This window comes from Calliopsis andreniformis, chromosome 6, assembly GCF_051401765.1.
Source record: "Calliopsis andreniformis isolate RMS-2024a chromosome 6, iyCalAndr_principal, whole genome shotgun sequence".
Classification (NCBI taxonomy): Eukaryota; Metazoa; Arthropoda; class Insecta; order Hymenoptera; family Andrenidae; genus Calliopsis; species Calliopsis andreniformis.
Window position 1 is genome coordinate 22,059,895 of NC_135067.1, and position 27,908 is coordinate 22,087,802.

General features: G+C 34.5%; 6 protein-coding genes and 1 long non-coding RNA gene across 20 annotated transcripts; 4 read left to right on the plus strand and 3 right to left on the minus strand.

Moving 5' to 3' along the window:
- Positions 1-86: 86 nt before the first annotated feature.
- On the minus strand, positions 87-5,357 carry LOC143180901 (oxysterol-binding protein-related protein 9). 7 transcript variants are annotated; one of them, XM_076380946.1, is made up of 13 exons: positions 5,237-5,357; positions 4,553-4,768; positions 4,250-4,480; positions 4,087-4,162; positions 3,929-4,018; positions 3,708-3,828; positions 3,523-3,632; positions 2,561-2,590; positions 2,322-2,484; positions 1,986-2,251; positions 1,516-1,910; positions 1,205-1,432; positions 87-1,127 (listed from the first exon to the last, which is right to left on the minus strand). In XM_076380946.1, the coding sequence occupies exons 1-13, from the start codon at positions 5,342-5,344 to the stop codon at positions 1,035-1,037; spliced, it is 2,127 nt and encodes a 708-aa protein (XP_076237061.1). In that variant the 5' UTR covers positions 5,345-5,357; the 3' UTR covers positions 87-1,034. The 7 variants fall into 7 exon arrangements, with proteins under 7 accessions (XP_076237061.1, XP_076237060.1, XP_076237056.1 ...); XM_076380945.1 differs by having other exon boundaries at positions 3,523-3,635; positions 3,708-3,831; XM_076380941.1 differs by having other exon boundaries at positions 1,516-2,251; positions 3,523-3,635; positions 3,708-3,831.
- Positions 5,358-5,521: 164 nt separating this feature from the next.
- On the plus strand, positions 5,522-8,418 carry Sra (RRM_RCAN_like domain containing protein Sra). Of its 6 annotated transcripts, XM_076379979.1 has the most exons (7): positions 5,574-5,694; positions 5,853-5,971; positions 6,336-6,613; positions 6,686-6,875; positions 6,950-7,102; positions 7,172-7,736; positions 7,866-8,418. In XM_076379979.1, exons 3-6 carry the CDS (start codon positions 6,356-6,358, stop codon positions 7,297-7,299), a joined length of 729 nt encoding a protein of 242 aa, XP_076236094.1. In that variant the 5' UTR covers positions 5,574-5,694; positions 5,853-5,971; positions 6,336-6,355; the 3' UTR covers positions 7,300-7,736; positions 7,866-8,418. The 6 variants fall into 6 exon arrangements, with proteins under 6 accessions (XP_076236098.1, XP_076236097.1, XP_076236094.1 ...); XM_076379983.1 differs by lacking the exons at positions 5,574-5,694; positions 5,853-5,971 and adding an exon at positions 5,522-5,566; XM_076379982.1 differs by lacking the exon at positions 5,853-5,971 and having other exon boundaries at positions 5,557-5,694.
- Positions 8,419-8,480: 62 nt separating this feature from the next.
- Positions 8,481-14,076, minus strand: Cul5 (cullin 5). 2 transcript variants are annotated; one of them, XM_076380951.1, is made up of 11 exons: positions 13,948-14,076; positions 13,352-13,555; positions 13,094-13,273; positions 12,891-13,032; positions 12,503-12,817; positions 11,949-12,421; positions 11,599-11,862; positions 11,367-11,522; positions 10,809-11,089; positions 10,616-10,739; positions 8,481-10,538 (listed from the first exon to the last, which is right to left on the minus strand). In XM_076380951.1, the coding sequence occupies exons 1-11, from the start codon at positions 13,948-13,950 to the stop codon at positions 10,344-10,346; spliced, it is 2,337 nt and encodes a 778-aa protein (XP_076237066.1). In that variant the 5' UTR covers positions 13,951-14,076; the 3' UTR covers positions 8,481-10,343. The 2 variants fall into 2 exon arrangements, with proteins under 2 accessions (XP_076237066.1, XP_076237067.1); XM_076380952.1 differs by lacking the exon at positions 13,948-14,076 and having other exon boundaries at positions 13,094-13,172; positions 13,352-13,402.
- A 683-nt stretch (positions 14,077-14,759) lies between these two features.
- Positions 14,760-17,776, plus strand: Ero1l (endoplasmic reticulum oxidoreductin-1-like protein). 2 transcript variants are annotated; one of them, XM_076381100.1, is made up of 9 exons: positions 14,760-14,885; positions 15,359-15,597; positions 15,721-15,924; positions 16,026-16,177; positions 16,245-16,430; positions 16,517-16,563; positions 16,629-16,977; positions 17,056-17,349; positions 17,438-17,776. In XM_076381100.1, the coding sequence occupies exons 2-9, from the start codon at positions 15,472-15,474 to the stop codon at positions 17,487-17,489; spliced, it is 1,410 nt and encodes a 469-aa protein (XP_076237215.1). In that variant the 5' UTR covers positions 14,760-14,885; positions 15,359-15,471; the 3' UTR covers positions 17,490-17,776. The 2 variants fall into 2 exon arrangements, with proteins under 2 accessions (XP_076237215.1, XP_076237216.1); XM_076381101.1 differs by lacking the exon at positions 14,760-14,885 and having other exon boundaries at positions 15,207-15,597.
- Positions 17,777-19,652: 1,876 nt separating this feature from the next.
- LOC143180599 (uncharacterized) lies at positions 19,653-20,531 on the minus strand. Its single transcript, XR_013002158.1, has 2 exons — positions 20,450-20,531; positions 19,653-20,140 (listed from the first exon to the last, which is right to left on the minus strand). It is a non-coding gene; the product is annotated as an uncharacterized LOC143180599 (long non-coding RNA).
- On the plus strand, positions 19,968-21,650 carry LOC143180598 (D-aspartate oxidase-like). The gene is made up of 7 exons (XM_076380453.1): positions 19,968-20,153; positions 20,428-20,637; positions 20,696-20,921; positions 20,986-21,053; positions 21,118-21,235; positions 21,322-21,423; positions 21,505-21,650. Exons 1-7 carry the CDS (start codon positions 19,969-19,971, stop codon positions 21,613-21,615), a joined length of 1,020 nt encoding a protein of 339 aa, XP_076236568.1. The 5' UTR covers position 19,968; the 3' UTR covers positions 21,616-21,650.
- A 528-nt stretch (positions 21,651-22,178) lies between these two features.
- Positions 22,179-26,024, plus strand: LOC143180491 (tubulin polyglutamylase TTLL13-like). The gene is made up of 11 exons (XM_076380246.1): positions 22,179-22,455; positions 22,651-22,738; positions 22,820-23,110; positions 23,177-23,333; positions 23,534-23,634; positions 23,738-23,866; positions 23,938-24,163; positions 24,247-24,428; positions 24,502-24,736; positions 24,799-24,951; positions 25,032-26,024. The coding sequence occupies exons 1-11, from the start codon at positions 22,179-22,181 to the stop codon at positions 25,440-25,442; spliced, it is 2,250 nt and encodes a 749-aa protein (XP_076236361.1). The 3' UTR covers positions 25,443-26,024.
- Positions 26,025-27,908: the final 1,884 nt, after the last annotated feature.

Below are 27,908 nucleotides of genomic sequence, written 5' to 3' on the forward strand. Positions count from 1 at the left end.
ACAACAAAATTTTTAAAAATAAAAGTTATGTTTATTTATATTTGACTGGAAACTAATCTAGGGATAGGAAAATGTATACACAGATGTTAGAAGAAATAGATACTATATATTTACATTAGGTAAATGCTTACTTTTTCAATCCAAGTTTAAAAAGAAACAATTATGTACATATATAATGTACATAATATATATTATTTTCACAATAATGAGTACAGCTGTCTTTTTAGAAGTTGCTTATTAGCTAAGTTTCTCTGAAAACACATCGTTCTAGCTATGATTACTCATAAGTTCTTAAAAACATTTTACATTTGTAGTAATTAAGAAACGAATTTGTACGATTTGAAAGCTTGGAACTAAAAAAAAACACAACTTTCACAAGCAAAGAAATTAAACATAAGGTGATACTTTTATTAACACAACTTCGTCTGCAAACGTTTAATGAACTATTCGAGACACGGTAAGTATAATTATTTCACTAATTTGTTCATTTTCTAGTTTATCATTATTCAATTAAATTTATTTATATTTATTTCATGTTACGTTATACTAGATTTAAGTCACATTTCGTCTCTTATTAGCAGCGAACATGATGTTCTGAATATCATTTTTATATTTTCTTAATAGCTATGTCATTTTTATGAATTTATGTTCAAGTATAATACATGGCACGATACTCTGCTGATTTTCCTCCCTTAATATCGTGACTATCAATAGCGATATGTTATAAAAAATAATTTGCCAACTATCAAACTACATGTATATCATTGAAAACATTAGTATTGTATGTAGTTTTAATATTTGCTATTGTACTTGATCAGGTTAATGTGAGAAATCAATATTTTAGAAGAAAGAATTTATAGTTTTTCTTGGTTGTCTGTTTTAATGAAATAAAATCATTAGGTTTAAAAACCTTGAAAAGCATTCAAATATATAAATCAATGAATATTATTATGACGAGTCGTGCCTTAATTAATTAGGCCTTAAATTTCTAGCACTGTGCACTGTTTAAAACTGCGGCAAAGGATTTTATTGGTTTATGTAGTACCCGTTTGATCAATAGAAGAACGTAATCTGTCTGCAAGAGGTTTTATGTACACCCAACCACCATCCTCAGTTTTTCTAAACAACTATTAAAAGACATAGATTTATACATTTATCTGAACCAAGAAAATAAGGAACAAACACAAATATAATACACATTTACCTTAGTTTGCCAAGTAATATTATTTTCCTTTCTCATACGAGCTTCATCTCGCTGTTTTTGTTCGATTGCACATTTAGCTGCTGTAGCTTTTTCCATATCGTTGATCCTTAACCCAATGGTTACGTCTCGCCAAATTTTCCGCGATTCATGTTCTTCTTGCTCACAAATAGGTTTTACTAATTTTCTTTGAGTATGGAGTTCCCTAACATCCGCAAATACTTCAGTCCTCTATAATATTTGAACACATAATGAAATTAAATTAAAATGATCTCGCAATATTTAATATAATTAACAGTATTATTTATACACACCCCATCTGGCCATTTTGCTTCCATAGCACCACTCCATTCTCCGTTTATAACAAGAAATGGTTTCTTCTCTCCTGGCTGGGTGATTTGACATGTAATTCTATTACGTTTACCACCATAAAAAGGTTTAGTTAAAAATTCTACAGTAGCATGATAACCAGTTTGTGTACAATGGATAGTTGCAGTTCCTCCTAGTTCTATCCACGGTACAGTAAAAATAGATCTACCATAACCATTTGGAAAAGTCACAACATATTCTTCTCCATGTTCTAATACATTTACCCAACCCTTCCCAACATTATGTACTCCTATGCTCAATCCCAGGAATTTGCTTTGTGTCCATACATGTGCTCCAAAACTAATTCTTTTTGTATAGTGCTCAGCATAAAATGCACTAACTATAAATGCAGGTGACATTATTCTTTTCCTTTCTTTCTTTTTTTTTTCTAATAAAATAGAAGGCAAAAACTTACCTGGAGGATGATGAGATACTTGTTCAGCAATAAATGAAAGCTGATCCTCTTTACACCAAGGTACAGGACCTTCATCAACTAATTTTAAATCATTTGTACTATCTACAGTTTCATTGGAAATGTCCCAATGACATCTAAAAATTTCACCTAATATTGGATTATATGGTTTTTTGGCCACTCCTGATTTGCGGCCTGCATGAAAACTACATAAATACCAACGAACTACTTGAATCATTCTATCCTTCGGGGTAGTCATATCTGCTATACTAAAACCATTTACAAAACAATATTAAAATGTATTAAGGATATTTAGAATTTCTGTTTAGTTTTCTATACCTTATGAATTGATCTGGATGGGTAAAATAATCTGCATACATTTCAAGAAGCGACCTGCGCTCCAGAATAAATGTAGGTAATGCTACTTTTGTTAAATCCATGCCAATTTTTACTTGTGATAAAAGGTGAGTCACAACAGATCCATGAGATTCCATGGAATCCACTAAAAAATAATGTACACTTAAGTACCAATAAACTTTTGAATAATACTAAATTTAACTAATATGGTAATAACTAACTTTCTGTTTCGCTCTCCTCCTCGTAAAGAGCTGTAACACACAATAGAATTTCATAATAGAAGTGTCATACTGTAGGAATTTAGTGATTGAATAAATATAAAAGAGAGAAAATTTTGATCAAAGTTTGAGTACTATAATTTTTCTAAACAAATGATGAATGCCAAAGAAAATATACATGAGGTTAAAAAATTCTACTTATAATCCTACAATTTTTAGGTGTATGTTAATTCAGTTGAAAAACTCACTCTTTGAATCTGCGTCCAACATATTGTCTTTTTATAAAATACCATCTAATATCCATTCCTAAATACTCTCACTGTGCAGAGCTGACTATACATGACATAAAAGTCTTTCTACGAAATAAAATCCACGAAAAAGAAAAAAACATCTGCATTTGATAGTATTATTTTTTTCTCTAATTTTTTCATATTATCAAACATTCACGCTTGATTTTAAATATAAATTTGATGGGTATTTTACGATAACGTTAAGATAACACGATAATTCACGTGTTGTGTAAGATGCTCGGTAAAATCAATAATTGTGATTGCGGGTAAAGTCGACTGGTGCAGACCTGTATTATCGATACCTACAAGTCGGTCATGTTATGATTTTTGAAACTCGTTTTACTTAAATTGTGCTTGAAATAAATGTAAAGGTGTTCTAATGCGAGTTCTGAACAGCAAAAATTATAGCAACTACACGCCACAGGATTGTTTTAATTCACTGTAATACACTTTAATTCACATTTACTTAGCTTAAACATTTACATATCAATTGCTTACTTCAATTTTTTTTACCTTTTTTAGAATCTTGGTTTCGTTTTGAACTCTATAAATCTACTACATGCAAATACACAGAAGAGTACTATCATGCAACAAGTATATTTTAAAAGGAACTCGATATAACATATAATAATACTATAATCGTTAAAACAACTGACAAATTTTTAAATTACCTACCATCATAGTCGACTGATCCATCACCTTTTCTAGGAGGTAATGGAGGTTGTTTTCGATTTTCATTTGAATTAGTTTCCGTGTGTGTCTGTGAACGTTCACTATCTCGTCTCCTACTAAAATTAGTTAAATCATTATTAAATAATAGTTTTGATATTTTTAAACCTATAAAGATTATGAATGCTTACCTAGTGATATGGTTTTGTGTTGCGGACGGCGATGATATCTCATCTGCTGCGTCATAGTAATCTTCATCCTCATCCGAAGATGAATATGAAAACTGTGGTACTGGGAGATCTCTATCTACAACTGCTTTATGAATAACGTGATAAAAATGCGTATTTAACGCGGATTTGTAAATCTGAATGTTCTATTTAATATAAGACATGTATATAAGAAAAAAAATTACCACTTTGTAGTGTAGGTATTCTTGGCTCCACACATTCAGAACCTAATTCAATTCCAGTTTGTACAGTAACCTCTGGTTCTCTAACAGTAACTAAAAATTTAGAGTGTTAAGAGCTTTCTATCAAAGTTATATTTTGCACTTACATTTAACATCATTACCATGGGCCATAGGAGATGAAACATGTACAGAGTCAGTAGGTCCCCTATATATACCATTTACAGGTATTGCTGTATTCTAGAAGCAGCCAATTACATTACTGCTACAAAAGTTTAGTGGGGGAATCAATAGAAGAATGTATTGTAATTGTTGGTAAATACTTACCTTTGCAATTTGTAACTGAACTATTGTATGTTTAACAGAATTGAGCAATGCATTGGCTTGAGTTAAGACTGCTGCATACTTTTGCTGTTTTTCTTCATTTTCTTCAGCAGCACTTTTTTGTTTTGTTTCAATTAACTTTATTTGATCAATTAGTAACTGAAGATAGGCATCTGCTTCAGCTACTTTCCGATCAAAATCCTGTTTAGGAGGTGATTTTTTAGGATCCCATCTCTGAAATAGAGATGTTTACTTTATTATGTTTATACTGTTCATAGAATGTAGTGATATTATACGTGATCATACAGCATGTGAATGACGTAATATAGTATCTTCTAAAGCACGTATCCAACGTTCTCTTTCTTCTGAATTCCTTGCTTGAAAATGAAATGTCTTTGAATCATCCTTGTACGAGGATGTAGTTATTGTAAATGTACTGTCATCTTCATCATCAATACCAATAATAGCACCTCTTAAGCGTACACATCCTCGCCTTGCTCCCCTCATCATCTTCTCTTTACTCTAAAATTAAAATAAAATTTAATTGTACTTTGTAATTACAGTATTTATTGTACTTTTATTATAAAACATTACAAATATCTATTATATTTCTGTATAATTAAATACTTTTTAGTATTACTAATCTAAAAGATTTAACTTATACTGTATGAATGTTTGTATGTTAATCTTAAATTTTTTTTCAAAAACTGGATTCGTAATTATAGAACTTTAGTAACTTTGAAATACAAAAGTCAGCTGATTATGACAGATTGATAAGCCAGTTTTATGAAATCAAATTATTACTCGAATATAGAATTAATAAACAAAAGAATCACTAATATAAAAGAAGTATTCTACAGCACTTTTCTACTAAAATTTTCAATAAGATATTGTTTAAACTTTTCGAAATGCAAATTTGGGTGTAACCTATTAAAGATTCCTGACGAATGCACATTAGACGTTCAGACTGTAAAATTGTAGAAGTCTTACCGTATAATACGATAAAAGACCGGCATTATCGTCTAAAACAAACCATCGATATTGCCATCCATTAACAACATTTGTCCATTTGCTAAGTGAACCCTCCATCGTCGACATTATTTGTTGCTCACTGTCTCCGCAAATGTGTATGCATCTATATACACTATACACATTATATGTATACAATATGCATGACGTATACGTGTGTTCTCGTATTAATGTATAGTAAGGTGACTCTACAAGAGGAAGGCTAACATAAGACGAATTTTCAAATAGTCCAACCGTGAAACAATACCTTTTTATCACGCCTACAAACAATATCGTATTTCAAATCTACTGGTTTGTTTATGTGTTTAATCTAAAGTCGATTTTGTTGTCACTTGATACATGCACTGACATGTTCAGCTTTTTCTTCAATGAGATGTGATCTTGTCAAGGAGAAGAATATCCTGTGTGCGCATATGTGTGTATGTACCGGCTTGTTATCTTTCTAGCTACTTTTTGTAGTTTAAGATTATGAAAGATTGTGCCAGGATGATAATAAAAGAGTAAATACAGTATAGAATAATGAAAGTTGTGAAAACGGTTAAAAGTACGCTAGTGCAATGACCAATTTTTTATGTAGATTAAAGCTAAATCGAGTGATTCCTAATAAATAGATGAACGATTTTGGACTCGACTAAATATTAGGATAAACAGGCATTCTGCAACATCCGATTTAGTCACTCGGGGAAAATTCAGCAAGTACTATCTGTATCTAGTCAGCTGATTAATTGCTTTTTCACTGAAAAAGCTGTGCATGTGTGTTGCGATAGTAATTACGCGCGTCATTTGTGTTGAACATTAAGAAACAGAACAGTGTCAATTAAATTTTTGTTATTTGTATACATGATTCATGCAAGTTTTGTAAATATGCATGGTTGCATGATCCAAGAAAAGGCATAAAATTCTTATTCAGATAAAGTATAGTGTTTAAATAATTTATTTAAAAAACTGGTATATTAACTTGAATTAACATTGTATTTAATTGGATCAGAGCACTGTTTGTTTTGATAACATAAGTTTAATGTAAAGGGTATAAAGAAAAATTGCAATTTAATGTTTGTAGATTAGCAGTAGAAAGTAAACATGGAGGAAAAACACTGTTCAAGTATATTGGGAGATGAAGAGTTGGAGGAATCAGAAAACATAATAATTAATGAAGTTGATGGATTACCAAATTTACATCCCAATTATCAACAATTAGAATTAGAGTTTGATTTAGAAAAGGATCGTAGTAATACAGCTACAAGGTCTATAGCTGATTTAGTATGCGATGAAGATTTATTAACATCAGTTATTGTGACTAATGTAGACTCAAGAGTATTTAAAAGTGATGAGTGGAAGGTAATTAAATAATATAGCAAATTTGAATGTAACAAATACTGATTTACCTAAATGACATACTTTAAATTTCAGCATGAAATAGAGAATCTCTTCAAACAATTTGGGGAGGATGCAACATTTCAATACTTCAAATCATTTAGAAGAATGAGGGTAAATTATACTTCTCCAAATGCAGCTGCAAATGCTAGGATACAATTGCATCAAGCTCAGTTTGGTGAAACCACCATTAATTGCTATTTCGCACAGCCTGTTACACCAATAGGTTTGTGAAGATATCTTCTATAACATAAGAATTGTCATGAATTTCAGTAACTATAAAAGTGACATATTTTATAGATGCAGAAGATCAACATCTTCAACCACCAGCACTTACTAAACAGTTCCTAATTTCACCACCTGCGTCACCACCTATTGGATGGGAGCCCAAAGAAGAGAATGAACCTTTGGTGAATCATGATTTATTAGCAGCTATAGCAAATTTATCTGCAGGTAGTAATATTTTACTTACATATTGTGTGCTCTTTATATAATACACAAATTACACTGTCAATTTTGTAGGAGGCAGTCATGAGTTGCATCCAGGAGGGTCAGGACAACCAGGTATAGTTGTTCATGTTTGTGAAACATCCAATCCTGTGAAAAATGCTCCACGTATTCAACACACACGTTGTCCAGAACATTCTTAAATGGCTCTATTAGAAAACGTTAGTGTTGATCACCCCATGACAATGAATTATTTATCCATCCAAGAAGCAACTAGAGGCATTATGCAGACAATGACATTCAACATTCAAAAGTTTTTATTGCTATATTGCAAAATCAACAACTTTTTTGCTCGTACAGATATATGTGAGTACTTGATAGAAGCTGTAAAGTAAAATATGAATGCATCCTGTTGCTTTATAGAAGAAATTATGTTTGTATTTTCAGATATAAAATAATATTATTTTACGCTGGTGTTACGAACAAATATATCGTCAAAAACGTGATACAATGAAATAGCTCAAAAATCATCGAATATTTAATAACGTACAAATAAAATATTAGGAAGACATAATGCATATTATTTCAGAATAACTTTATAGTTGTTCTTATCTTCTTTTTGTCCAAAAAATAAATTAAGGTATTAGAAGCTTATTTAATATCGTAACTATTAACAAAATTAATCTTAATGTGTTAAGAATAAAAGCTATTAAAACTAGGAGTATCAAAGTTCTACTTCGAATTATTGATGTTACTTGTATTATCACAGAAGGCACATACAAATTGAGATTTTAAAAACTATCAGGAAAAAGTAGAGTCCAATTGCTGTTTTCGCAAGAATTACGAAAGACGAATATTAGCCTGAGAAGTAGAGGTTTGTTAAAAAGTGGATGCGTGTGTGATGAACTTAATAAGGGCAGTTATAAACATTGATGTATATTTGATGTACATACATGTGATTGTGAGTGTATATCATATGAATGCATAAAAATCGGTACTATTACTAATATTTTCTGCTATTTTAATTAATCTACAGTGAAGTTGAAGTGATAAATAATTCTTTTCTTCAAAAACGTGTTATAAATGATATATTATGAATAACTGATAAATTATAAATAGTGTTACATGTACTATTCACAATATATCAGTGTTACTGTGCTATTGTAGCAGTAATGCATATTTATATGTATATGTAAATGTACATAATGTTCCCATTTGTGTAAAATATATTTCATGTTGACATAAGATTTACTCTAATGTAAAGCTGTTGAAAATTTATAAATATGTTATAGTGAATTACTTTTGTGTGAATAAATATGTTACCAGAAATTTATTTTTGTAATTGAATCTGGCATAGGCAAAGTAAAAAAGGAATATAGAGGATTTCGTTTTTTACTTCAGATATTTTACTTTTACATTTGTCATTAGCTTAATGAAATAATATAAAAGCTTTATACATACAGATATTATCAATAATATTAAGTCAATACATCATGATCTATCGTGATCGTGTAAAAGTCCCTCAGCACAAAAATTACACATTGTTTTATTACTTTGATAAAATGAATTTGAATTTTTTAATGCCACATTTAATGGAACAGACCATTTATTACGTCCTTTGTTTGTATGTATTTTCGTTCAATCTAAATCTTTACAATCAAAAATACATATTTATTTAGTTTAAAATGTCATGACACACAATCGATATAAAATAGAATGCAAATATTATTCAAAGAAACTTGGAGTTAACATTTTTCTACAATTCAGACAAATTAACAAAAATCAGTATTTGAAAAATATGTACAAATGTAGTAAATGTACACGCTTGCCTATATAACTTATACTTGGATGTATTCTGTTATGTGTTGTACACATCATGTATATTAGAGATCCTGATTCTGTACGTGTATTCAAGTTACACGTGAAATTAAAATATTCGTATTTGAATCCGTGTAGCGTTTAGTACACGGGTACACGTGGTACTATTTTTTTTTTACGAGACGCTATTTCAAAAATAATAATCTCCAACGTTGTTAAAATAATTTTCAGACGGTACAAAAATTTATTTAAGAAGATCAATCGTTCTTAATTAAAAGAAAGCTTGAAGCACGTAAATACGCTAAACAGTTTCCGAAATAAAAATTTCCAAGTGTAACTCATTCTACACGAAGGCGGACAAAAATCGTTATATTGAGTAGACAAACATTCCAGTTTCAACTAAATCTCAGACATCAGGGGAAAAATTTACCCATTTGGCGTAGAATGAACATCGGGTAAATGGACTTAAATATTCGAGTATTTTATTATACATTAATAATTACACAAAATGGAATATCAATATGTTAATACATATTTAGTATTGAATATTGCGACATACGTGTTTCCATGTATTTCGAATTTCGATACATAGTACACGTATACCTACTCGCGTACATAGTTCCGGATCCGTATAACCGTGTATTTCGGGATCCATGTACCCGTGTAATTTCAGGATCTGTCTACCCGTGCATTTCAGGATCCGTGTACCTGCGTAGATCTGGATCCGAGTATTCGTGTATTTCGACACACGTGTACCCGTGTACTAAACACTATACGGATTCAAACGCGAATATTTCAATTTCACGTGTACACGTGTATCGAAAATACACGTGAAATGGGGATCTCTAATGTATATACATATACGTATATGAATACTATTTCCCAAAATGTAAAACAGTTTCCTCAATTAAATCTAAAATTTTGGACATTCTATTTTTAATATTGTAATAGAATAAAATTATCGAAATACAGTCGGACCAGGGATCGCAGTCAAAGTTTTAAAAAATCATTAATTTAATCGTTGTTAATGGAATCAAAATCTTTTGAAAAGTAAAGAATTTAATTTGTACGTATGAAAATTATCGACATGTAAATATTTTAGTAGAACTCTTAGGAACGCACATCTACTCGGAAGTCTTCATGGTAACACTTGGTTTTTGTTACAAAATTGATAATTGTAATCATTGTTGTTGTAGTCGAAGATGGCACTATCTTTAATCATAATTTAAGAACGATATGATTCCATGTATCAACGTTTTCTTTTGAAAAACGTGTCATTTTGTGAATGTGTTACAAAAACATTAAATATTCTTCAAATACATTATGATTTCTTGAGCATACATTTTCGTACACAAAAACTAAATTTTTATAAAAATATAATATTAATTATAAGAGATTGAATAATCTTATACGTATGTATAATCGCGATTCATGCCATATACACAAAAGTGTTTATGTCGTCGTCGTGTCTGCGAATGTATTTATGTTCAATGAGCCATTCAATTTGCTCTTTTATCATCTTTTTACTTGGAAGAAACATATTCTTCAGTATATCAACTAGTTCGGTTTGTAACTGAGCATTGCTAATTTTTTTTCGCATTTTTAGAATTTTAATGATTGCTTCCTGTTGAAAAAAAATATGTTTAAGTTGGAAATATTGCTTATAGAACAAAGTGGAAAATTACTTATTTAAGTACATACCTGAACCCTTAATATTCTAAGTTGTACAATAGACTGGTTGTCTTCTTCTTTACTGCGTTCAGTTGATAATTGAAGTCTTCCTATTAAGTTGATTTTACCCCGTTTCTGCAGTTTTCCATTTTTTCTAAATAACAAATGTAAAGATTAGATACATACCTTAAATGATTCATATTTGACTTAATATGTTACTAACACAATGGCAAATTCTTGATTCACCCAAAACCTCGTGTCGTTTGCAAAATCTTTGGGACTGTGCGCATGAGGTTCTACTAAAAGGAGTTGTCGTTTGAGTTTTGGAAAGGCACACAAAGACCACAAAGTTCGTCTCAGCTCGGGATCAGGAAGTTCCGTGGCCAATCGTAAATTTTCATAAGATATTTTTTCAAACGGTCGCTGATTCCATGCAAATAAAACTGCCATTTGAAAAGTTGTTACATCCACGTCGAAGCGTCCCACTTGGTTGGAAAATGTTATCTGGAACACCATCCAAATTGGTTGCAAGGTGAAGCTGAAAATTAGAACCGAGGTATTGAATTCTTTGAAAAGTTCTACCCTATACCCTTGTCTACCGAATCAGAAAAACTTATCTTGTTCTGTTTCAATAAGTTCACATGTATGTAGATTATAATTAAAGTCATATTAATATATTTATTAATGCGAGAGGAACCTTTGCTATCCATAAAAGCCCACCATAAACACAGAAAAATCTGTTTTCTTTTTTTTGTTTGACAAAAAACATTTTCTTCCTTACCGTGCCATTAGACATGTGATGATACCACTGTAATTTTCTCCCACTGTGTTTCTTCTTATAAAATTCTTCTACTTCAGGTATATAATCTTCTAATTGTAAAGGTAAACTTACAGTGACTCGCTCACTGCCTCTAGCCCATGCACCTGCATTTAATATCTATAGAAAATTATATTAATTCAGTATATATTTAGCATTATATAAATCAATATATTTTAGCAATTTGTATTAATACCTTAATATTTATACTGTCTGCAATAGCAGCTCTGCATTGCTCTTTAAACTGTTGATTGAGATCTTGAGATACTTTAATATCTTGGAACATACGAGCTAACTTATTAACATAATCAGCAGGCATTCCAACTTCTCTAAGCCATTCTACCATATTTTCCTCTTTCTCAGAATCTGCAGACGTGTCTAATATTAAGCGCCGTGTTAAATGAGCTTTATGGTAACGCATAAAGACATCTTTATTTTGAACATATTTTAACACTAACAACTAAAATGGAATTAATAAGAAGTGAATATAACAAGAAATAATATTAGTATGTAAATTTATAATTATACATATAGAAATATACTTACTACATCTTTTAACTTGCTTTCAATTTCATCAGAAGTTAGTTTTTTACTGAGGGGAGTCTTTCTAAGTAGCATATCACAGTAATTAGCAAGAAGTTCTGGACATTTTGATTCTGGCTGTCCATTATTATTGTTATTAGGTTTATTATTTAAAATCGTTGTACCAATACCAGCGCTTTGACGTGCCGGTAATTCTAGCCTAAATACTGTCGCATCATTTACGACAAGTTTGTATGCTTTATCTCGAGCGGTCAAAAATCGGGGATCATTGTCGAATGCTTCCTTAACAAGAGTTGAAAATCGACGAAAAAGATCCAATAGTCTTTCAACATATTTTTCAGAGTCTTGAGTGATGACATCTACAGCTGCCATCATATCAGCTAAACCTGCACTAGCTATATGTTCTTCTAAATTTCTTAACATTGGACCAACACCTTCTGGTACTCTATCCATTAATTTTAGCATTAGCCTAAGTTCTATAATTAAAATATATTTAATATTATTAATACATAAACATCACTGCTACAGTGTAATAGTATGAATTAAAGCATACTTACGGTCTGTCTGATGATGTTGGATCATTCTTGGACATTCTGCTAATATAGCTGGCTTAAAAGTGGCTACTAATACACGTACACAACAATCTGTTAAAAGCTGTACACTAGCAGTATTTGGTTCTAAATATTTCTTAGCACGAAGTTCTTCTTCCCTTAATTTTGCTTCTGCATAACGCATATAATTTTCTACACCATGTAATGATAATTGTTCCGGTGCTTTGACCCAATAAAAAGCTTCTGTTGCTTCTATGTATGCTGCTTCAAAATTTTCTCTATAGATTTGAAGCTTATCCATTGTGTTTGAACACAAATTTACTGTAATTTATAATCAAATTGTAAAATATAGTAGTATTTAAAGCATCCTATGCATTATAAGTAAATCTATTACCATAAGATTCTCTAACACCAATAACAAGTTGTGAATCAAATGCTTCTCCATTTCTCTCAGCACGAATAAGTCGCATAGCTGAATCCTGGAGCTTCTGTTTTATTTCTCCAAATATGCTTTGATTCCAGCTATCCAACATTAACTAAAACAAAAGCAAAATATTATAAAATTATACTAAAAAAATTTGAAAATATGATTCTTACCTTTCTAACAATGTCTTCAGGCTGATTTCCTTTCTGACCACTATTAGCTGCTTTCCCAGCAATATATCTTTCTAATTGTCTAAAAGGTATTGATAAATAAATACACTGAGTAAAAAACTTTCTCCATTCTGCTATGTATGCCTTTAATAAAGCTTGTTCTTCTTCATGTGCTAAAACTCTCTACAAAATATGTAAAACAACAATCTCCTCTTTCTGCTTTGTACAACATATAATCTACCTTGAAGTATTATCTCATACCTGTTGAGCTTGTTTAATAAAATCCATTATATCTTCTTTAAGTGCATTCTGTAACTTAATAATGTCTCTTTCATCCCATACACATATTAGATGAACAGAAAAAAATAAATCATGCCACTCTGCTTTAGTCACTGGTTCTTGATTCAACAGTTTTAAAATAGTTGGTCTCATATATGGCCATTTTGTATCAAATTGACGTTGCGCCTAAACATAGGATTTTCTTAAATAATACATTTGAAATCTTAATTATATTTAATTTGTATAATAGACTTTTAAGTATTTTGAACTTGCTGCACTATTAATACATGATAATAAATATAAAACTGGCAGTTATGAAGAAATACTACTGTAGAAAATGATTCCATGAACTTTTAGTTTATAATTTCTACTTTTTAAAAAGAAAAACAATTAATTTATTCAAAGAAAATTTGTATTTAATTATTGGAAAAGATAACAGCAATTAACATGATGTTATGTAGATATTATCAAGTATGTTCTATGTAAATCTTGTGTAAATATATATTTATAATAGTAAATTTCAAAATGTTCTTTGACAATTCAAACATTGCATAGGTTATTAAAGGTGAAATACTTACCATCGAAAATAAAACGATGCAGTAGAAAATATTACAAATTGTAAATATTATGCCGTTACGTGTTCATCAATATAAATCAACTTTAACTAAAAATTTCGTTCTTCAATGACAACTAACCTTTAATACCGCCGCCATCACAAATCTTTGACATGTCCTATACCATAAAGCGGCTACACCAATGAATAAATGCAACCCTATGAACTGATTTAATCATAAAGATTAGTTCTAACACTTTTATCTTATATCTTTCCGCAACATTTGGTTTTCTTATTTTTAAAATATATTTCATTTTACATAATATTTATTTATATATATATACATATATCAAGACTGGCATTTATATATAAATATTATTTTAACTCCAATGTTAGAAACCTACAGTTTTCAATTTCTTTTTTTCTGTTATTTTGTAATAGTTTGTATGGAATACCTAAGATAAAACGGATAATTTTGACAACAAATGTCATCGAGACTGTAGCGAAGCTAAAAAATAAAAATTCATAGTCCATAAATTATGCAAATATTCCAGATAAAAAATATGTAATTATTTTTGTTGTCGTACACCGTTTTAATTTTTAATGCGACCCCTATCGCATGTCGTATATTGGAATTACGTTTAAAAAAAAATAGATTATTTAAATGTGTTTACAAAATATACATATATGATTTCTTTTCGCTTGTTTATTTTAATAACTTATCACTTATCCTAGTTCTGGCTATTATCACTGATGTTTATTTAGAGATATAGCAGCAAATACTATAAGTACACGTGGACCTAAATTTAAATCTGGTCGGTTCACGAATATAAGAAGAACGAATGTATTTATTTAGACATTATATGTGTAGAAACGATATTATTACTTTCCCTGGGCCTCGAGATAAGTATAATGAACAGTATTGAGTGGATTGAGTAGTAGACTTGGTGCAAATGAAACTGAGTAAGTAAAGAAGTTTACTTGATCACAATGCGTCATTGGAGTAATAACTACTCCATGTGCTCTTCCATACAGTGCTGGCTATATTACAATTTCAGTAATTAATATTGTCATTTCGCAAGTTTTTTTTACGATTGTTATAATACTCAGAATTGTATTAATATTGTTTGACGCAAATGCGTTCGAACATCATGCTTTCAGTCACGTCGTTCAGATTAGAGCGTTTATCATGACGAAGTAAAAAATTCCAGTTATGGTACCGTTATTTTAAAGATTTGCCTATATATATATTCAGTGAAAGACAATTTCCACGTTTGCTTAAATATACCTCATATATGACCATATTTCTAGAAATGCGCGGGTGTAAGAATTAATGTATATTTAATGGGGAGTAGTGTTAATCGATAGACGGCACATTAAAAATGTCAATAAAATTTAATATTGACAGGAAAGTTTACGTTTCTGTTGGCACGTAGGTAGTCTGGTCGATGTGGTCAAAAGTGGGAAATCCGCTGTATCGCGATACCGCGCGATAATAATTCATTATTGAGTTGAAACTTGTTTGAAAGGTGTACCAGTGAGTTTAACTATGAGAAACGAACCCAGTGCAAATATGTTAGGAGCTCTGATATTATTTACGGTGCTTTTACCGTCCATTGTTCATAGCAATTATTTCGGATCGAATAATGAGAAATACGATCAGTGCTTTTGCAAGGTACGTTCTTCATTGTTTTCCCGTTCTTCAAATTTTCTATCCTAAAAAATAAACATAACCTACAATATGGTGTCAAATCTGTCAAATTGACGCGCATTAATTCTGTCCATTTACAATTTTTAGTTGAAAGGATCGATCGATGACTGTAGCTGCAATGTGGATACTGTGGACTATTTCAATAACATGAAAATTTATCCAAGACTTCAGAGTCTTCTAGTCAGAGATTATTTCCGTTTTTATAAAGTGAATTTAAAACAAAAATGCCCTTTTTGGGCAGATGACAGTGAATGTGCTATGCGATATTGTCATGTGCAACCGTGTCAAGATGTATGCAATTCTAAATAAAGTTCATTATGAATAAATATGTTACAATATGTATCATATGTGAGAATATTATACATACTGTATTAATTTGTTTTTGTCAATAGGAAGACATTCCAGAAGGATTAAAAGGAGATATGTTAAGGAACATTTATTTCAATGAAAGTCCTGCAGATAAGTATAGAGCTCAATTTGATGACTGTTTTCAAAGTGCTAAAGATCACAATAGAGAACTTGGATACTTGAACACAACAATTAGGTAAATAAATTTTTATAAATTTAATTGGTGGGCTTCAAATTCATATCATTGTTTCTTTTTATTTCAGTTCAGAAAATTATAAAGATTTTCAACTATGGCAACAATATGATGATGCTCAAGATAATTTTTGTGTGAAAGAATCTAGTCCTGGAGAATATGTAGATCTTTTACTTAATCCTGAAAGATATACAGGGTACAAAGGACCTAGTGCTCACAGAATATGGCGTACTATTTATATGGAAAACTGTTTTAGGTGTGTATCTACTTTTAATAAGTAAAACCATAATAATATAATGAATTTTATGTACAGTTTTATTTTACATGAGCATTTCATTTCAGGCCTGAGAATTCACCTCACAATTTCATTCAGTCTTCAAAAATAAATGGTAAGTTATTTTAATGTAATGTGATTACACGTACATATTTTGATTACAATTTTTTGTTATTTTAGGAATGTGTTTAGAAAAAAGAGTATTTTATCGTGTTATATCTGGGCTTCATGCGAGTATCAATATTCATTTATGTTCAAAATATCTACTATCACCAAAAGACAGTTTAGGAATTGTACCTAGTGGTCACTGGGGCCCCAATTTGAAAGAATTTAGAAGGAGATTTTCACCAGAATCAACAGGAGGTGAAGGTCCAAATTGGTTAAAGAATTTATATTTTACATATCTACTCGAATTGAGAGCTTTAGCCAAGGCAGCACCATATTTAGAGAAAGAAGAATATTATACTGGCAACAAAGTACAAGACAAGGATACTCGTTTAGCAATTAGTGATGTTATATCTGTTGTTAAGTAAGTTGATTAAAACGTACAAATAATGGAACTATGCTTGTTTTATGTATCTTTCTAAATTTATGTTATTCATTTTAGATCATTTCCGGAACATTTTAACGAGAGTGTCATGTTTACTGGTGGAGCAGAAGCTCAGTTGTTAAAAGAACAGTTCCGGCAACATTTTAGAAATATTTCCCGCATTATGGACTGCGTAGGATGCGATAAATGCAAACTTTGGGGAAAACTTCAAACACATGGTTTGGGTACAGCATTAAAAATTTTGTTCTCAGGAAAATTCGATAGATGGGAACCAACGCTGCATAATTTTAGTAGGAAGCAATTTTTCTTAGAAAGAAGTGAAATCGTTGCTCTTATAAATGCTTTTGGAAGGTAAAAATTATTGTTCAAGCTGGTCTTTTAAATTATAGCGAAGTGGCTAAGATTATGAAAAATAATGTTGAATATTTTCATTTCACAGATTATCAGAAAGCATCTTTGAGTTGGATAAATTTAGACAAATGATGAGATAACAAAGCAGTTATCTAATTAAATGATTAAGTTATTACCGTAAAATACATCACACAAATTAACTTATATAATAAGTTTGTTATAAAACTGGTTTATATCAGTTGTAAGTTATTTTTATGATTCATATAGTTTACTAAAATATGATATAAAGTCGCAATAGAAATTGTTATAATATGTATGTATTCCATTTTATATCTATTTATAGTGTTTAACTTCTTATGACAAAAATTAGTTTAGTTTTGCAAAATCAGAGAAGATATGGCTTGATGATGTTCACCATTTCCTGAGTGATAGTGTAAAGAGAAATTTCAGATTGTACAAGATTTTCTATGTTAATGTTTTATTGCGATTTTAACGATAACTTCGACTCTATCTGTGATAAACATTTTGTCAAGGAGGAAGAGCCTGATACCATTTTCGAAAGTAGTACGTGTGAAATTTCAGTTCTACAGTATTTAAAAAAAATGATATTAGTTAAGAATGTCTTAAGAAATATCGACTATAAACCGTATAGTTTATCAAACCTTTACACAGTATAATAATCACCCAGGATTAATCAGTTTTGTATAATAAAGGAGCGGGTGCACACTCTTTTGAAACGTTATATTCAATGTTTTTATATTATTGCTAAAGCGACATAAAATGTTATATTATTTTCCGATAAATTTACACATAAAAAGATGCCAGTGTATTATATTTCTATATAACATTTCATAATAATTTATAAAACATTTAATACTATTGTACATACGGGTAACTTAATTTATTGTCAAATGGCCAAACTATACTATTTAAAGATTATAACATGACCACATTTACTTTGGTTCTATTAAATATGTACGAAAATATTATATACTTCCAAATAAATAAGAGCACACAAATGACTTCAAGATTTTTTGAAATGTTATAAAATTTCTGATAAACTGATACCTCAATCCCACACATGATATATCTCAACTCATATATATTCTTCTAGTATCACTCGTTTATTGTGAAATTTTCAATTAGTGTTTTATTGTAAAAGTATAGAAGTCCAAGTAAATGTACATACATAGGTATGTGAGATGCAATGTAATATCATCGCATCATTCTGACAATATTCTCGGATAACAGACACCTAAGTGTCTGTTATCTGAACTTATCGGATGGATCGCAAGTGTTGAGAACAATTCTTGACCACCCTGGCGATCTCAAAGGACGATAAAGTGTTGCTCGATATTGTTTTAGTAGGCCGAAATTGCAGTTCAATAAAATTTTACCAGTCCTATCTTGTGCAATTCTCTTATATTATAAATTCAATTAATGGAAATCCTATACATGAATTTTTCATGAACCAATAATTGCAGAAACTCAATAATCTCATGAATTTCAAATCCAATGAACAGAGTCGAACCTTGTAACTCATATTCAAGCGAATAGTGTGCCCGATCAAATGTCTCTCCTCTCATGATCATCACCCTCTTTAGGATAGTCGACCCGCTCGAGGCCCTTGACGTTACGTTGTTCGCATGCTCTTCCCTTCTTATTTAAATGAAGACTGATCTAAGTACAGAAGAGCGTTATGTTCTTAATTAACATTGGTCGAATGTTCCGATGCACGGCTTCTACCAAAAGTTCTAAACGCATAAGGAGTCATGAGCCAGTTCGCGCCAGCTATCCTGTCACCTACACCCTTTATCGCATTTCCGGGCTGTATTATGTCTAGAGCACTCGTATGTGATGTAAACAAATACTCGCTATCGTGATCTGTCATTAGGCACTTCGGCTTGGCGTTTCGTGGGACTCAAAGACGCGTTCAGGGCTCAGTCTGGCTCAGTCTACGAGTTATATGTCGAGACGATCGCTTTGAAAATTTCCCTTCGCATTCTTCGCTCTCGCGTTCGTCACACGATCATCGTCCAACGTTACTCGATCGCGGTAGGGAGATCCTTTTTCGTCGGTGACTCTTCGCGACCGCGAGTTTCGATCTGGTTGCCGTGGTCGTTGGAACTGAATCGCGCGCCGCGTTATCGGTAAGCAGAGTATAAGACCTTTGAGACGCGATATTTAAAGCATTATGCTCTGTTTATTGAGAGCGTGGCGCGAAACAAGCATCTGTTCAACTGAGACGTAGGGATCTTCGAAGTTCTGCGACAGAACGCGATCTTCCCACTAACTTCCACGGTTCCCATATTTTAGCATAATATTGCCGAGCAGTGCAAGGGCATTATGCTATGAATATGTGGGATTGTAAGTTCACGGTGACCTTTGACCTATTTTATCCTTCATCACTGCGGATTAGAACCAACTCTTCCGATGGTCCAGTGATCCTGGCTATCGCAGATCTCGTTTCACGGAGCATCGAAGGCTGACCTTTCACACGAGGGTTATCGTTTTCAGAGGTTTGTTTTCTCTCCTCTATTGACAATTCTGCTGCTAGAGAAATTTCGTTGTAGATACGGCTCGCTACTCGCCGCAAGCACATCAAACAGATCGCGAAAGATGCGTGTGGCAGTGATTGGCGCGGGTATTATTGGTATCACCAGCGCGGTCGCGGTGAAAGACGCTTTTCCACAGTTCGAGGTGCACGTGTTCGCGGATCTATTCTCTCCGGATACTACTGGCGATGGGAGTGCTGGTCTCTGGAGCCCGTACCTTGTTGGAGACACTCCCCCTGACAAGATAGCGTAAGTATTCAAATATTTAAGAACCTAGTTCATATTACAAAGTTTAAAGAAGAGCTTCAATTGAAGAACAGTACAAGTCCCAAAACCACATTCTGGGACATTCGACGTCAGTGTGTAGTTCTATACATTTTCGATATCTGAATCCCAAATCACAGCGCTTTAACTACACTTATTTTCTGTGTGACTAAAGCTATAGTTTTGAGATACTTTTAAACTTGCCTTGTTCTCCAACTTACAAATTCAATTGATGTATAATGTACATATATGTTAATAGAAAATGGGGCGGTGCGACGTACCGATGGTTAGAAAAGCTTTGGAAACAGGGTCTCTCCTCAGAAACAGGAATCTGTCTATTGCCAGTATACCGCGTCACCAGCGATCCTAAAAGATACGATTCAAGTTGGATAGAGCTGGTACATGGTGCGCATAGAATGACCACGAAGGAGCTGGCGAAGCTAAACGAGGAACATCAATCGAACTATAAGTAAAACACTCGGAAAGCGACGCGAAAATGTTTAGTTCTAGTCTTTTAACAATTCCAGAGATGGCTGGATGTTCATGACGTACACCAGCGAGCCGACTGTTCTGTTACCATGGTTGACGAAGAACTTTCTCGCGGCGGGTGGGAAGATCCGAAAGAGGAAGATCCATAAGTTGCATGAGTTGGCGGAGGATGGATACAATTTGATAATAAATTGCAGCGGACTTGGTGCACGCGAGCTGGTCGGCGATAACACGGTCACATCTATCAGGGGTCAAGTTGCTAGGGTTAGTGATTGTAGAGAGTGTATTATCATTGCATAAAGTTCATTCACGACTTGTTTTCTTTAAGGTGATTGCACCTTGGGCGATGCACGGGCAGTTGGTGGTCGACGATAACTCAAATTATGTACTTCCAAAGTAAGTCGAATATAAACCATCCTTCTGAATTTTACAAGATACTTATGCACTGATTTTTTTAAAGTGTCGATAGCGTAGTGCTGGGAGGCACGCATCAAGAGAACGACTTTGACTGCACCCCACGAAAGGAGGATTCCACGTTTATTTATGAAGGATGCTGCCGAATTTTGCCTGGACTGAAGGTACGACTCAAAATCACGAGTTTTGCTGTATTTTATAGAATATTAGCGATGCAATTAATATTAATGGCGCTTGTATTCCACTAAAGGGAATCACAACAGTCAAAGAGTGGGTCGGCCTTCGTCCAGGAAGACCCAGTGTCCGTCTTGAAACGGAAGTGCTCACGTGTCCTCGAGGCAAAGAATTCACGGTACTAGACGCAATTCTTTGCATTAATTGCAATTTTACTTATCAACTATGGAACAGATTCAGATTTATTCAACCTTCTTAGGTGATACACAACTATGGACACGGTGGCAGTGGCGTGACACTGAGCTGGGGCTGCGCTTTGGACGTAGTCACTATTATACAGAATATCAGAAGCCTGAAGTCGAGTTTGTAAACCTAGAGTACAATAAAGCGTGATTAAACTGCGGATGCGTCGCGTTTGCAATCCTTTCGTGATCCTTTCCACGATTGCAGGAACTTTGCCCCCTTAGCCTGTAATTAGAGCAACGAAACTTCTACTTCGATATGCGTCCCGCGTGAACAGTGTCGCAGTGTCACTGACGAAGCCGCAGCGCGCTTCTCGGTCGAAATCGAGTGTCGGATAAATTCCAGAACGTCGACGCTCTTCGAACAGATCTCTCCGTTTGTTTTCAGCCTCTTCCCTCGCGAAATGGAAAAACAATTGAGGACAGAAGCGATGCGCGAAACGCGTCCAACTGCATTTCGGACGAAGCAGGGTGAGACAGAAGGTAAATAGCACTCACGTGCCGCGATAAATTGACCGCAGTCCAATCGCCCTATTCACCGTGCACTCATCGCACTCTTTCCTCCGATCGAGCCATCGTCTTGACGCTCAGTGAAATTCACGGATCGTAGTCCATACAATGCGTTTGGCCTGATTTAATGTAAAATTGATGTGCGAACACGGATCGCTCGAAATAATGAGATTCGCTGGTCATGAACATCGTCGAACGCAGTTACAAACGTCCTTTGATGGTGGTCCGCGAGTATGAAGTCAGTGATACGAAGAAACGCAATCCTGTGAACGGTGAGATCACCAGCGAGTCCGATTCGGGCACCGAGGTGCGATCTTCGAAAACTGTCTACAGAAACCAATGCAAGAAGCTTGTTGTGTCTGAGACTTCGTCGAACCTCGTTCCCTTCGTCGAGTTTGCGAAAAATGATCGAGATACTACTGTCCCCAAAAGCGCTACGGATAGAAAGCATGATAAAGGTATCAGTTATAACCTAAGGTACCCTTCAAACACTCAACTTCAGTTCACTCTTTTGAACGATGCTAAAGAGGATGGAAATTCGAAGTTTTACGCAAGGGGGACATGTATATGTAACTGGACCTTTGAATATTCGTTCCAATTCTGCTTTTTTTATTTCTAAAGTTATTATATTAATAGAGGTATGAATTTGACAGTAGACATTTCGCTTGGAGACTCTGACCCGGAGTCGAGAAGGGACAACGCCGATACATTTTCGGCGAAGAAGAAGAAGAAGAAACGAAGGTAGTTGACTACGTTGTCGAGGAAGTTGGCCTACAATTTTCTTGGTTTTTTATTCATTTTTATTCATGATTTTTTTCGCAGATATTTAACAATATGCACGACGAACTGCAAGTACGAAGCAGTGAGGCGCGTGGCCGCGCGATTCGGAATGAAGGAAGTCACTGAGGACAGCAGCTGGAATCTTTACTGGACGGACCTGAGCGTGAGTGTGGAACGAGCAAAGGATATGAAGAGATACCAGAAAGTCAATCATTTTCCTGGAATGACGGAAATCTGTAGAAAGGACTTACTCGCGCGGAATTTGAACCGAATGCTGAAGCTATTCCCGAAAGACTACAATTTCTTCCCAAAGACCTGGTGTTTCCCCGCGGAGTAAGCTTCACCAAATCGTTTCTTTTTCTCCAAGAAAATTCTTGCAAGCTTTTTGTACCATTTTAGTCATGGAGACGCAATGGCTTATGCTAAATTGAGACGCTCTAAAACCTTCATCATCAAACCAGACACGGGATGCCAAGGGCGCGGAATTTATTTAACGAGGAACTTAAAGGATGTGAAACCTACGGAGCGCATGATTTGCCAGGTGTACGTGGCGAGGGTACGCGAATACTGTTCAGATTAACACGTTCACTGCCCAGCCCCTAATGCAGCGTGCATTATCATTACACTGAAAATAGGAATTTTCATAAACCTTCGCAGTTTAGTTATCATTGTGCACCGTAAGTGATGCCTGGGCTAGTGAACGTGTTAAAGTTTTCGTTTGTGCTGTTCTCTGGTGAAGACGATTCGTGTCTGTAGCCCTTCCTGGTGGACGGCTACAAGTTCGATCTTCGTATCTACGCGCTCATTACGTCCTGCGACCCACTCAGGGTTTACGTGTACAACGATGGCCTCGCTAGGTAATCACCTTTGCCGTATCACTCGTTATCGTCGCTTCTTTAGTATTCTTCGTTGTCGCCTATTTATAGCTTACGGTGTCTTTTTTACTGGCTTACGTTTCAGGTTTGCCACGAGCAGATACAAGGAGCCGACTGGCCACAATACGTCCAATATGTTCATGCATTTGACGAATTATGCTGTCAATAAGCACAGTCGGATGTACGTAATCGACGACGAAATTGGCAGCAAAAGGTCTGTGAGTGATACTCGCGGAGATACTCGAATTTAGTCGATCTTACGCTGATGCATATTTTTGGACGCAGGAAAATATCGACTTTGAACAAATGGTTGAAAGCGAAAGAGGTTGACGTGGACGAGCTCTGGCGCAAAATTGATGAGATTATAATAAAAACAATCTTGGCGGCGTACCCGATTCTAAAGCATAGTTATCATACCTGCTTTCCTATGCACGACAAAACTTACGCGTGTTTCGAGCTGTTGGGCTTTGACGTGTTGCTCGATTGGAAGTTGAAGCCGTATCTTTTAGAGGTAACGACTACGAGAATCTATCAAGATTTCTTTCAATTCAGACATAGACAGTTGAAAGATAATGGACAAGGAAAATACATTAGGTGAACCATTCTCCAAGCTTCCACACCGACGCGCAAATCGACAAGGATATCAAGGAAGGCTTATTGATGGATACGTTCGAGATGCTGAATTTGCATCAGTGCGATAAAAAAAAGATTATCGAGGAGGACAGGAAGCGGGTCAGAGAACGACTGCTGCAGGGGATAAACCCGAAGGACGGCAGGTAAATCGACGAAAATGTTCTCGTTTTATAACCAGTTCTCAGGCAAACGACTAATTTGGATCGTTCGACCAAGCTGCAACGATTCGGCGATCGGCGCGACGAAGCCTGAAAAATCAGAAGAAGATTATCTGCAGCGACAATTCAAATGGGAGGAGGAGCACATGGGAAATTTCCGCAGAATTTATCCGTGTGCCGACAGCGCAAAGTACGAGCCATTCTTCAGACAAAACAGCATTTCCGTGTTTCAGGACACGGTGGCTTCCAGAGCGCGAGAGGAAGCGTCGAGAATTCAGAAGGAAGAAAATGAGGTAAGCCTTTTCGCGATGAACAAGTATAAGAATATTTGTAATAAAAATTGTTTGGCTGTTAGACAAGAGCCAAAGAGCAGGAGAGCAAAAAGGTGTTTGGTAAATGGAGCGATTCGAAGCTGCATCCAGAGAGTCCAAACACAGGGCACAAGCTACCGATAGGTGCTCAGGAGAAGAGCAAGTCTGCGTCGAAAAGAAACTTATCTTCTGGAAATGTTGGTTGCCGCAAATTATAGGAATATAAAGAAAATGATAGGCACAGAAAATGAAACACGATCGTTTCTCATCACTGTAGGCGAAGAAACAAACCATGACTCCGGTCGTCAACACCTTGTACTCGTTCGAGCCTGAGATCATCTGCGAGTCCGAGGAAAGGGAGCGTATCACGGCCCTGGCTCAACGAGATTTTCTGATTAAGAGTTACGGTATGCTGGAGCAAATCTACATGGCAATGAAGAGGAATGGCACGCTGAGGGCCGTTGATGAGAGGAAATACGGGCTCTACGGGAGGCTCGGTTACGAGGACAACGCGAGTAGGAGCGCGAGCTTTTGCAGACACAAGTGCCATCGTCATCAGCAGCTCGTGATGGACACAAATAATTCGTCGCAATACTGCTTGAAAGCAAGTAAAGTTGATGCGGATCGGTGGGCTGTCCTTCGAGCTCTGTTAAACGCGTGCCCTTTTCCCTTTGTTTCTGCAGGGTAAAGTGCCAGAGGGGGTGACATTGCGTTTATGAACTCGAGAACGAGCAATCGCAGATAGAGCGTAACGAGAACACGCTTACACTTGTTTTATCTTTCTTTTTTTTCTTGATAGAAAGAGTACGAGGTGAGATGCACATTCGGGTAACGGGAAATGCCAAGTATAAAAAGGATTTCGTCCTGTTGCAGATTTTAAAGTGACTTGTAACGAAGCTCCAGTCTACGTTCGGCCAAAGATACCGAAGAAATTTTGGGTGGACGAGTTCAATACCGATGATCTGCACAGCCGAATCACGAAGGCACATGTGGCTCGCACGTTGTCGAATATTGTGCGTCTCCACACCCTCGAGAAACGGGAGCAGATTCATTTGTCGAAATTCTAGCGAGCAAAATAGGGGCAAAAGATAGGATTTGTTAAACTAGTCTGTGTTTGACAATAGTCTTTTAGAGTACTCAAAGTTTAATTAATTGTTACGATCTGAAATCTTCGTATTTTTATGAATTTTAGGTGTTACATCGCAATGCGTTAAACCGTTATTAATAAATCATTCTATTTTATTTTTATTTAACTTTATCGTTTTATCGTATCGAATTTCTCAGAGGGGATAAGTGGTTATTGATTAAGGCATTTGTTTGAACAAGTGGAAAGTGTTTAACAAGGTACACAGAAGAACGATATTAAAAACCAACATGGTATGGATTTGTTATTTAAAGTGCCATATAAATATGTACAATGAGTGAACATGTACACGCCGCAGAAAAAACGAGAAATATCTCCGCACGCTTTGATCGCGTACCGAAATCATGAGACACGTACGCCGATCTTTAATATGTCTAACAATTTTTTTTCCCTTTATGTATGTATACATATTCCGTATTCACACGATAAAAAATAATCTATGAACAATTTGTCCAGTATATTTTTCATCAACGACATCGCGCCCACGTTACATTCCCTTTTTTACACCAGTGCGCGGACACTGGTATCGATTTGTGTCTCGCGTGTTTCCAGTTCTATTTTCCTTCCTGTTCGTTCTCTTTTCGATTAATTTAATCAGCGTCTCCAGAGACAGGAAACGCGACGCGTTGAAAACCGATGATCAAGTCATCGCGACACGTTAACTGAACGCTTATATAATCTCTCGAAGCGTTAAAATTAATAACGAATATAATTCACATGCCAGTAACAAATATCGATCTGGTACAAAGTAATAATACAATAATGATGATAATGATAATGACGATAATAATAATAGACCTACGTATCCGAATCGTGTGTATCGGGTCTCTTAGGTTTCTCTCGAATCTTGATTAGTAATCGAGCCCCTCAATTTTGGTACAATAATTACCTAAAGAGGGAGGAGAATACGTGATCGTATCGCCTGAAATATTGCGATGAGAAACTACACGGTGCAATGTATAACATATTCGTTTTGTTGGTTTCGCAAACTGTTTTCTGCCGTCGCTATCGCGCGTATCAATGTAAAGTCGAGAAATAGACTTTATTACGATAGACACGCATTACCGATTCGTGAACGCGGTACAACAGTTTATGTACAAGTCGCACGTTGCTGTTTCTCGCACGCGCTATTATTCTAAGCGCATCTTGCGTTCGCTAACTTCTTAAAAGGTGCAAAAAGGCTTATGTACACAATTAATTCGTTAGTACTCAAAGGAGCTCTACAATTACTTAAGAGAGGAAAAGAAAACGATCAAATATCCGGACACTTATTCACTACCGCATCGTGTAAGAGGTTTCCATCTTCGTGAAAATCATCAATCGATGAAGATCGTTGCGCTTTGGATACAGGGAAAACTCGTTCGTTTTCCGGTGTGATAGAACAAGCTGAAAGACGACGAAAGATGACTAAATTTGAGTAGCATTCTGTTTCAGGTGTGTCTCCGTTTCGGTGATCTTATTAGTAAACGATACAACTTGTGTGCGTAAACACTGAAATATAGGAGTTATCCGTGGCTACTTAAATTACAATTCATGCGTTTGTACTAGAAATTATCTCCCATACTTCCGAGCCTTTAACATCGTTTATGGTTTCGAACTTCATCTAAATAACAGTTTTCTTACAATATTCTTTTTCCTTCCTTAATCCTCTGCGTTCTTTTCTCACTTTTTTCAAATAAAACGAAGAAAGCAACTTCAACAATTTTCAGCATGACCTTTCTCCCCCTCGTGAAACAGAAAATTATAGAATAAAATACGCGAAGATGGTATTCTATTTCGTTGTAATACTAACATGAGCATTATGTAACCATAGGATTCTGTGTAATGTTACTCCCGCGTAATATTCGTTAAAAAGGATTACAATAAAACAAGCTTATGGCGTGGATTACACGGAGAGAAACCAGGCGTAAGGGATTACGAAAATAACTAGTCTGGTCCATCGCGTACAGGAAGGACTAGTTATTTCGAAATACTCTGAAAGTTTTTGTTATCAGACCTCCGTTTAATACA

Excerpts from the sequence above, each read along its gene's own strand:
- LOC143180901 (XM_076380939.1), bottom strand. The coding sequence starts at position 5,344 with ATGTCGACGATGGAGGGTTCACTTAGCAAATGGACAAATGTTGTTAAT. Across the intron at positions 3,832-3,928 it reads AATACCTACACTACAAAGTG|CAGTTGTAGATAGAGATCTC; the intron begins GTAATTTTTTTT and ends TTATTCATAAAG. Across the intron at positions 2,591-3,522 it reads TGGATCAGTCGACTATGATG|CTCTTTACGAGGAGGAGAGC; the intron begins GTAGGTAATTTA and ends TGTGTGTTACAG.
- Ero1l (XM_076381100.1), top strand. The coding sequence starts at position 15,472 with ATGAGAAACGAACCCAGTGCAAATATGTTAGGAGCTCTGATATTATTT. Across the intron at positions 16,178-16,244 it reads TACTTGAACACAACAATTAG|TTCAGAAAATTATAAAGATT; the intron begins GTAAATAAATTT and ends TTTTTATTTCAG. Across the intron at positions 16,564-16,628 it reads TCAGTCTTCAAAAATAAATG|GAATGTGTTTAGAAAAAAGA; the intron begins GTAAGTTATTTT and ends TTGTTATTTTAG.
- Sra (XM_076379983.1), top strand. The coding sequence starts at position 6,356 with ATGGAGGAAAAACACTGTTCAAGTATATTGGGAGATGAAGAGTTGGAG. Across the intron at positions 6,614-6,685 it reads TTAAAAGTGATGAGTGGAAG|CATGAAATAGAGAATCTCTT; the intron begins GTAATTAAATAA and ends TTTAAATTTCAG. Across the intron at positions 7,103-7,171 it reads TATAGCAAATTTATCTGCAG|GAGGCAGTCATGAGTTGCAT; the intron begins GTAGTAATATTT and ends TCAATTTTGTAG.
- LOC143180491 (XM_076380246.1), top strand. The coding sequence starts at position 22,179 with ATGAACATCGTCGAACGCAGTTACAAACGTCCTTTGATGGTGGTCCGC. Across the intron at positions 23,867-23,937 it reads GACGAAATTGGCAGCAAAAG|GAAAATATCGACTTTGAACA; the intron begins GTCTGTGAGTGA and ends TTTTGGACGCAG. Across the intron at positions 24,164-24,246 it reads TGAAGCCGTATCTTTTAGAG|GTGAACCATTCTCCAAGCTT; the intron begins GTAACGACTACG and ends AAAATACATTAG.
- LOC143180598 (XM_076380453.1), top strand. The coding sequence starts at position 19,969 with ATGCGTGTGGCAGTGATTGGCGCGGGTATTATTGGTATCACCAGCGCG. Across the intron at positions 20,154-20,427 it reads ACTCCCCCTGACAAGATAGC|AAAATGGGGCGGTGCGACGT; the intron begins GTAAGTATTCAA and ends ATATGTTAATAG. Across the intron at positions 21,236-21,321 it reads GAATTTTGCCTGGACTGAAG|GGAATCACAACAGTCAAAGA; the intron begins GTACGACTCAAA and ends ATTCCACTAAAG.
- Cul5 (XM_076380951.1), bottom strand. Across the intron at positions 11,523-11,598 it reads CAGACAGTATAAATATTAAG|ATATTAAATGCAGGTGCATG; the intron begins GTATTAATACAA and ends AATTTTCTATAG. Across the intron at positions 10,740-10,808 it reads AATCAAGAATTTGCCATTGT|AAAAAATGGAAAACTGCAGA; the intron begins GTTAGTAACATA and ends TTTGTTATTTAG.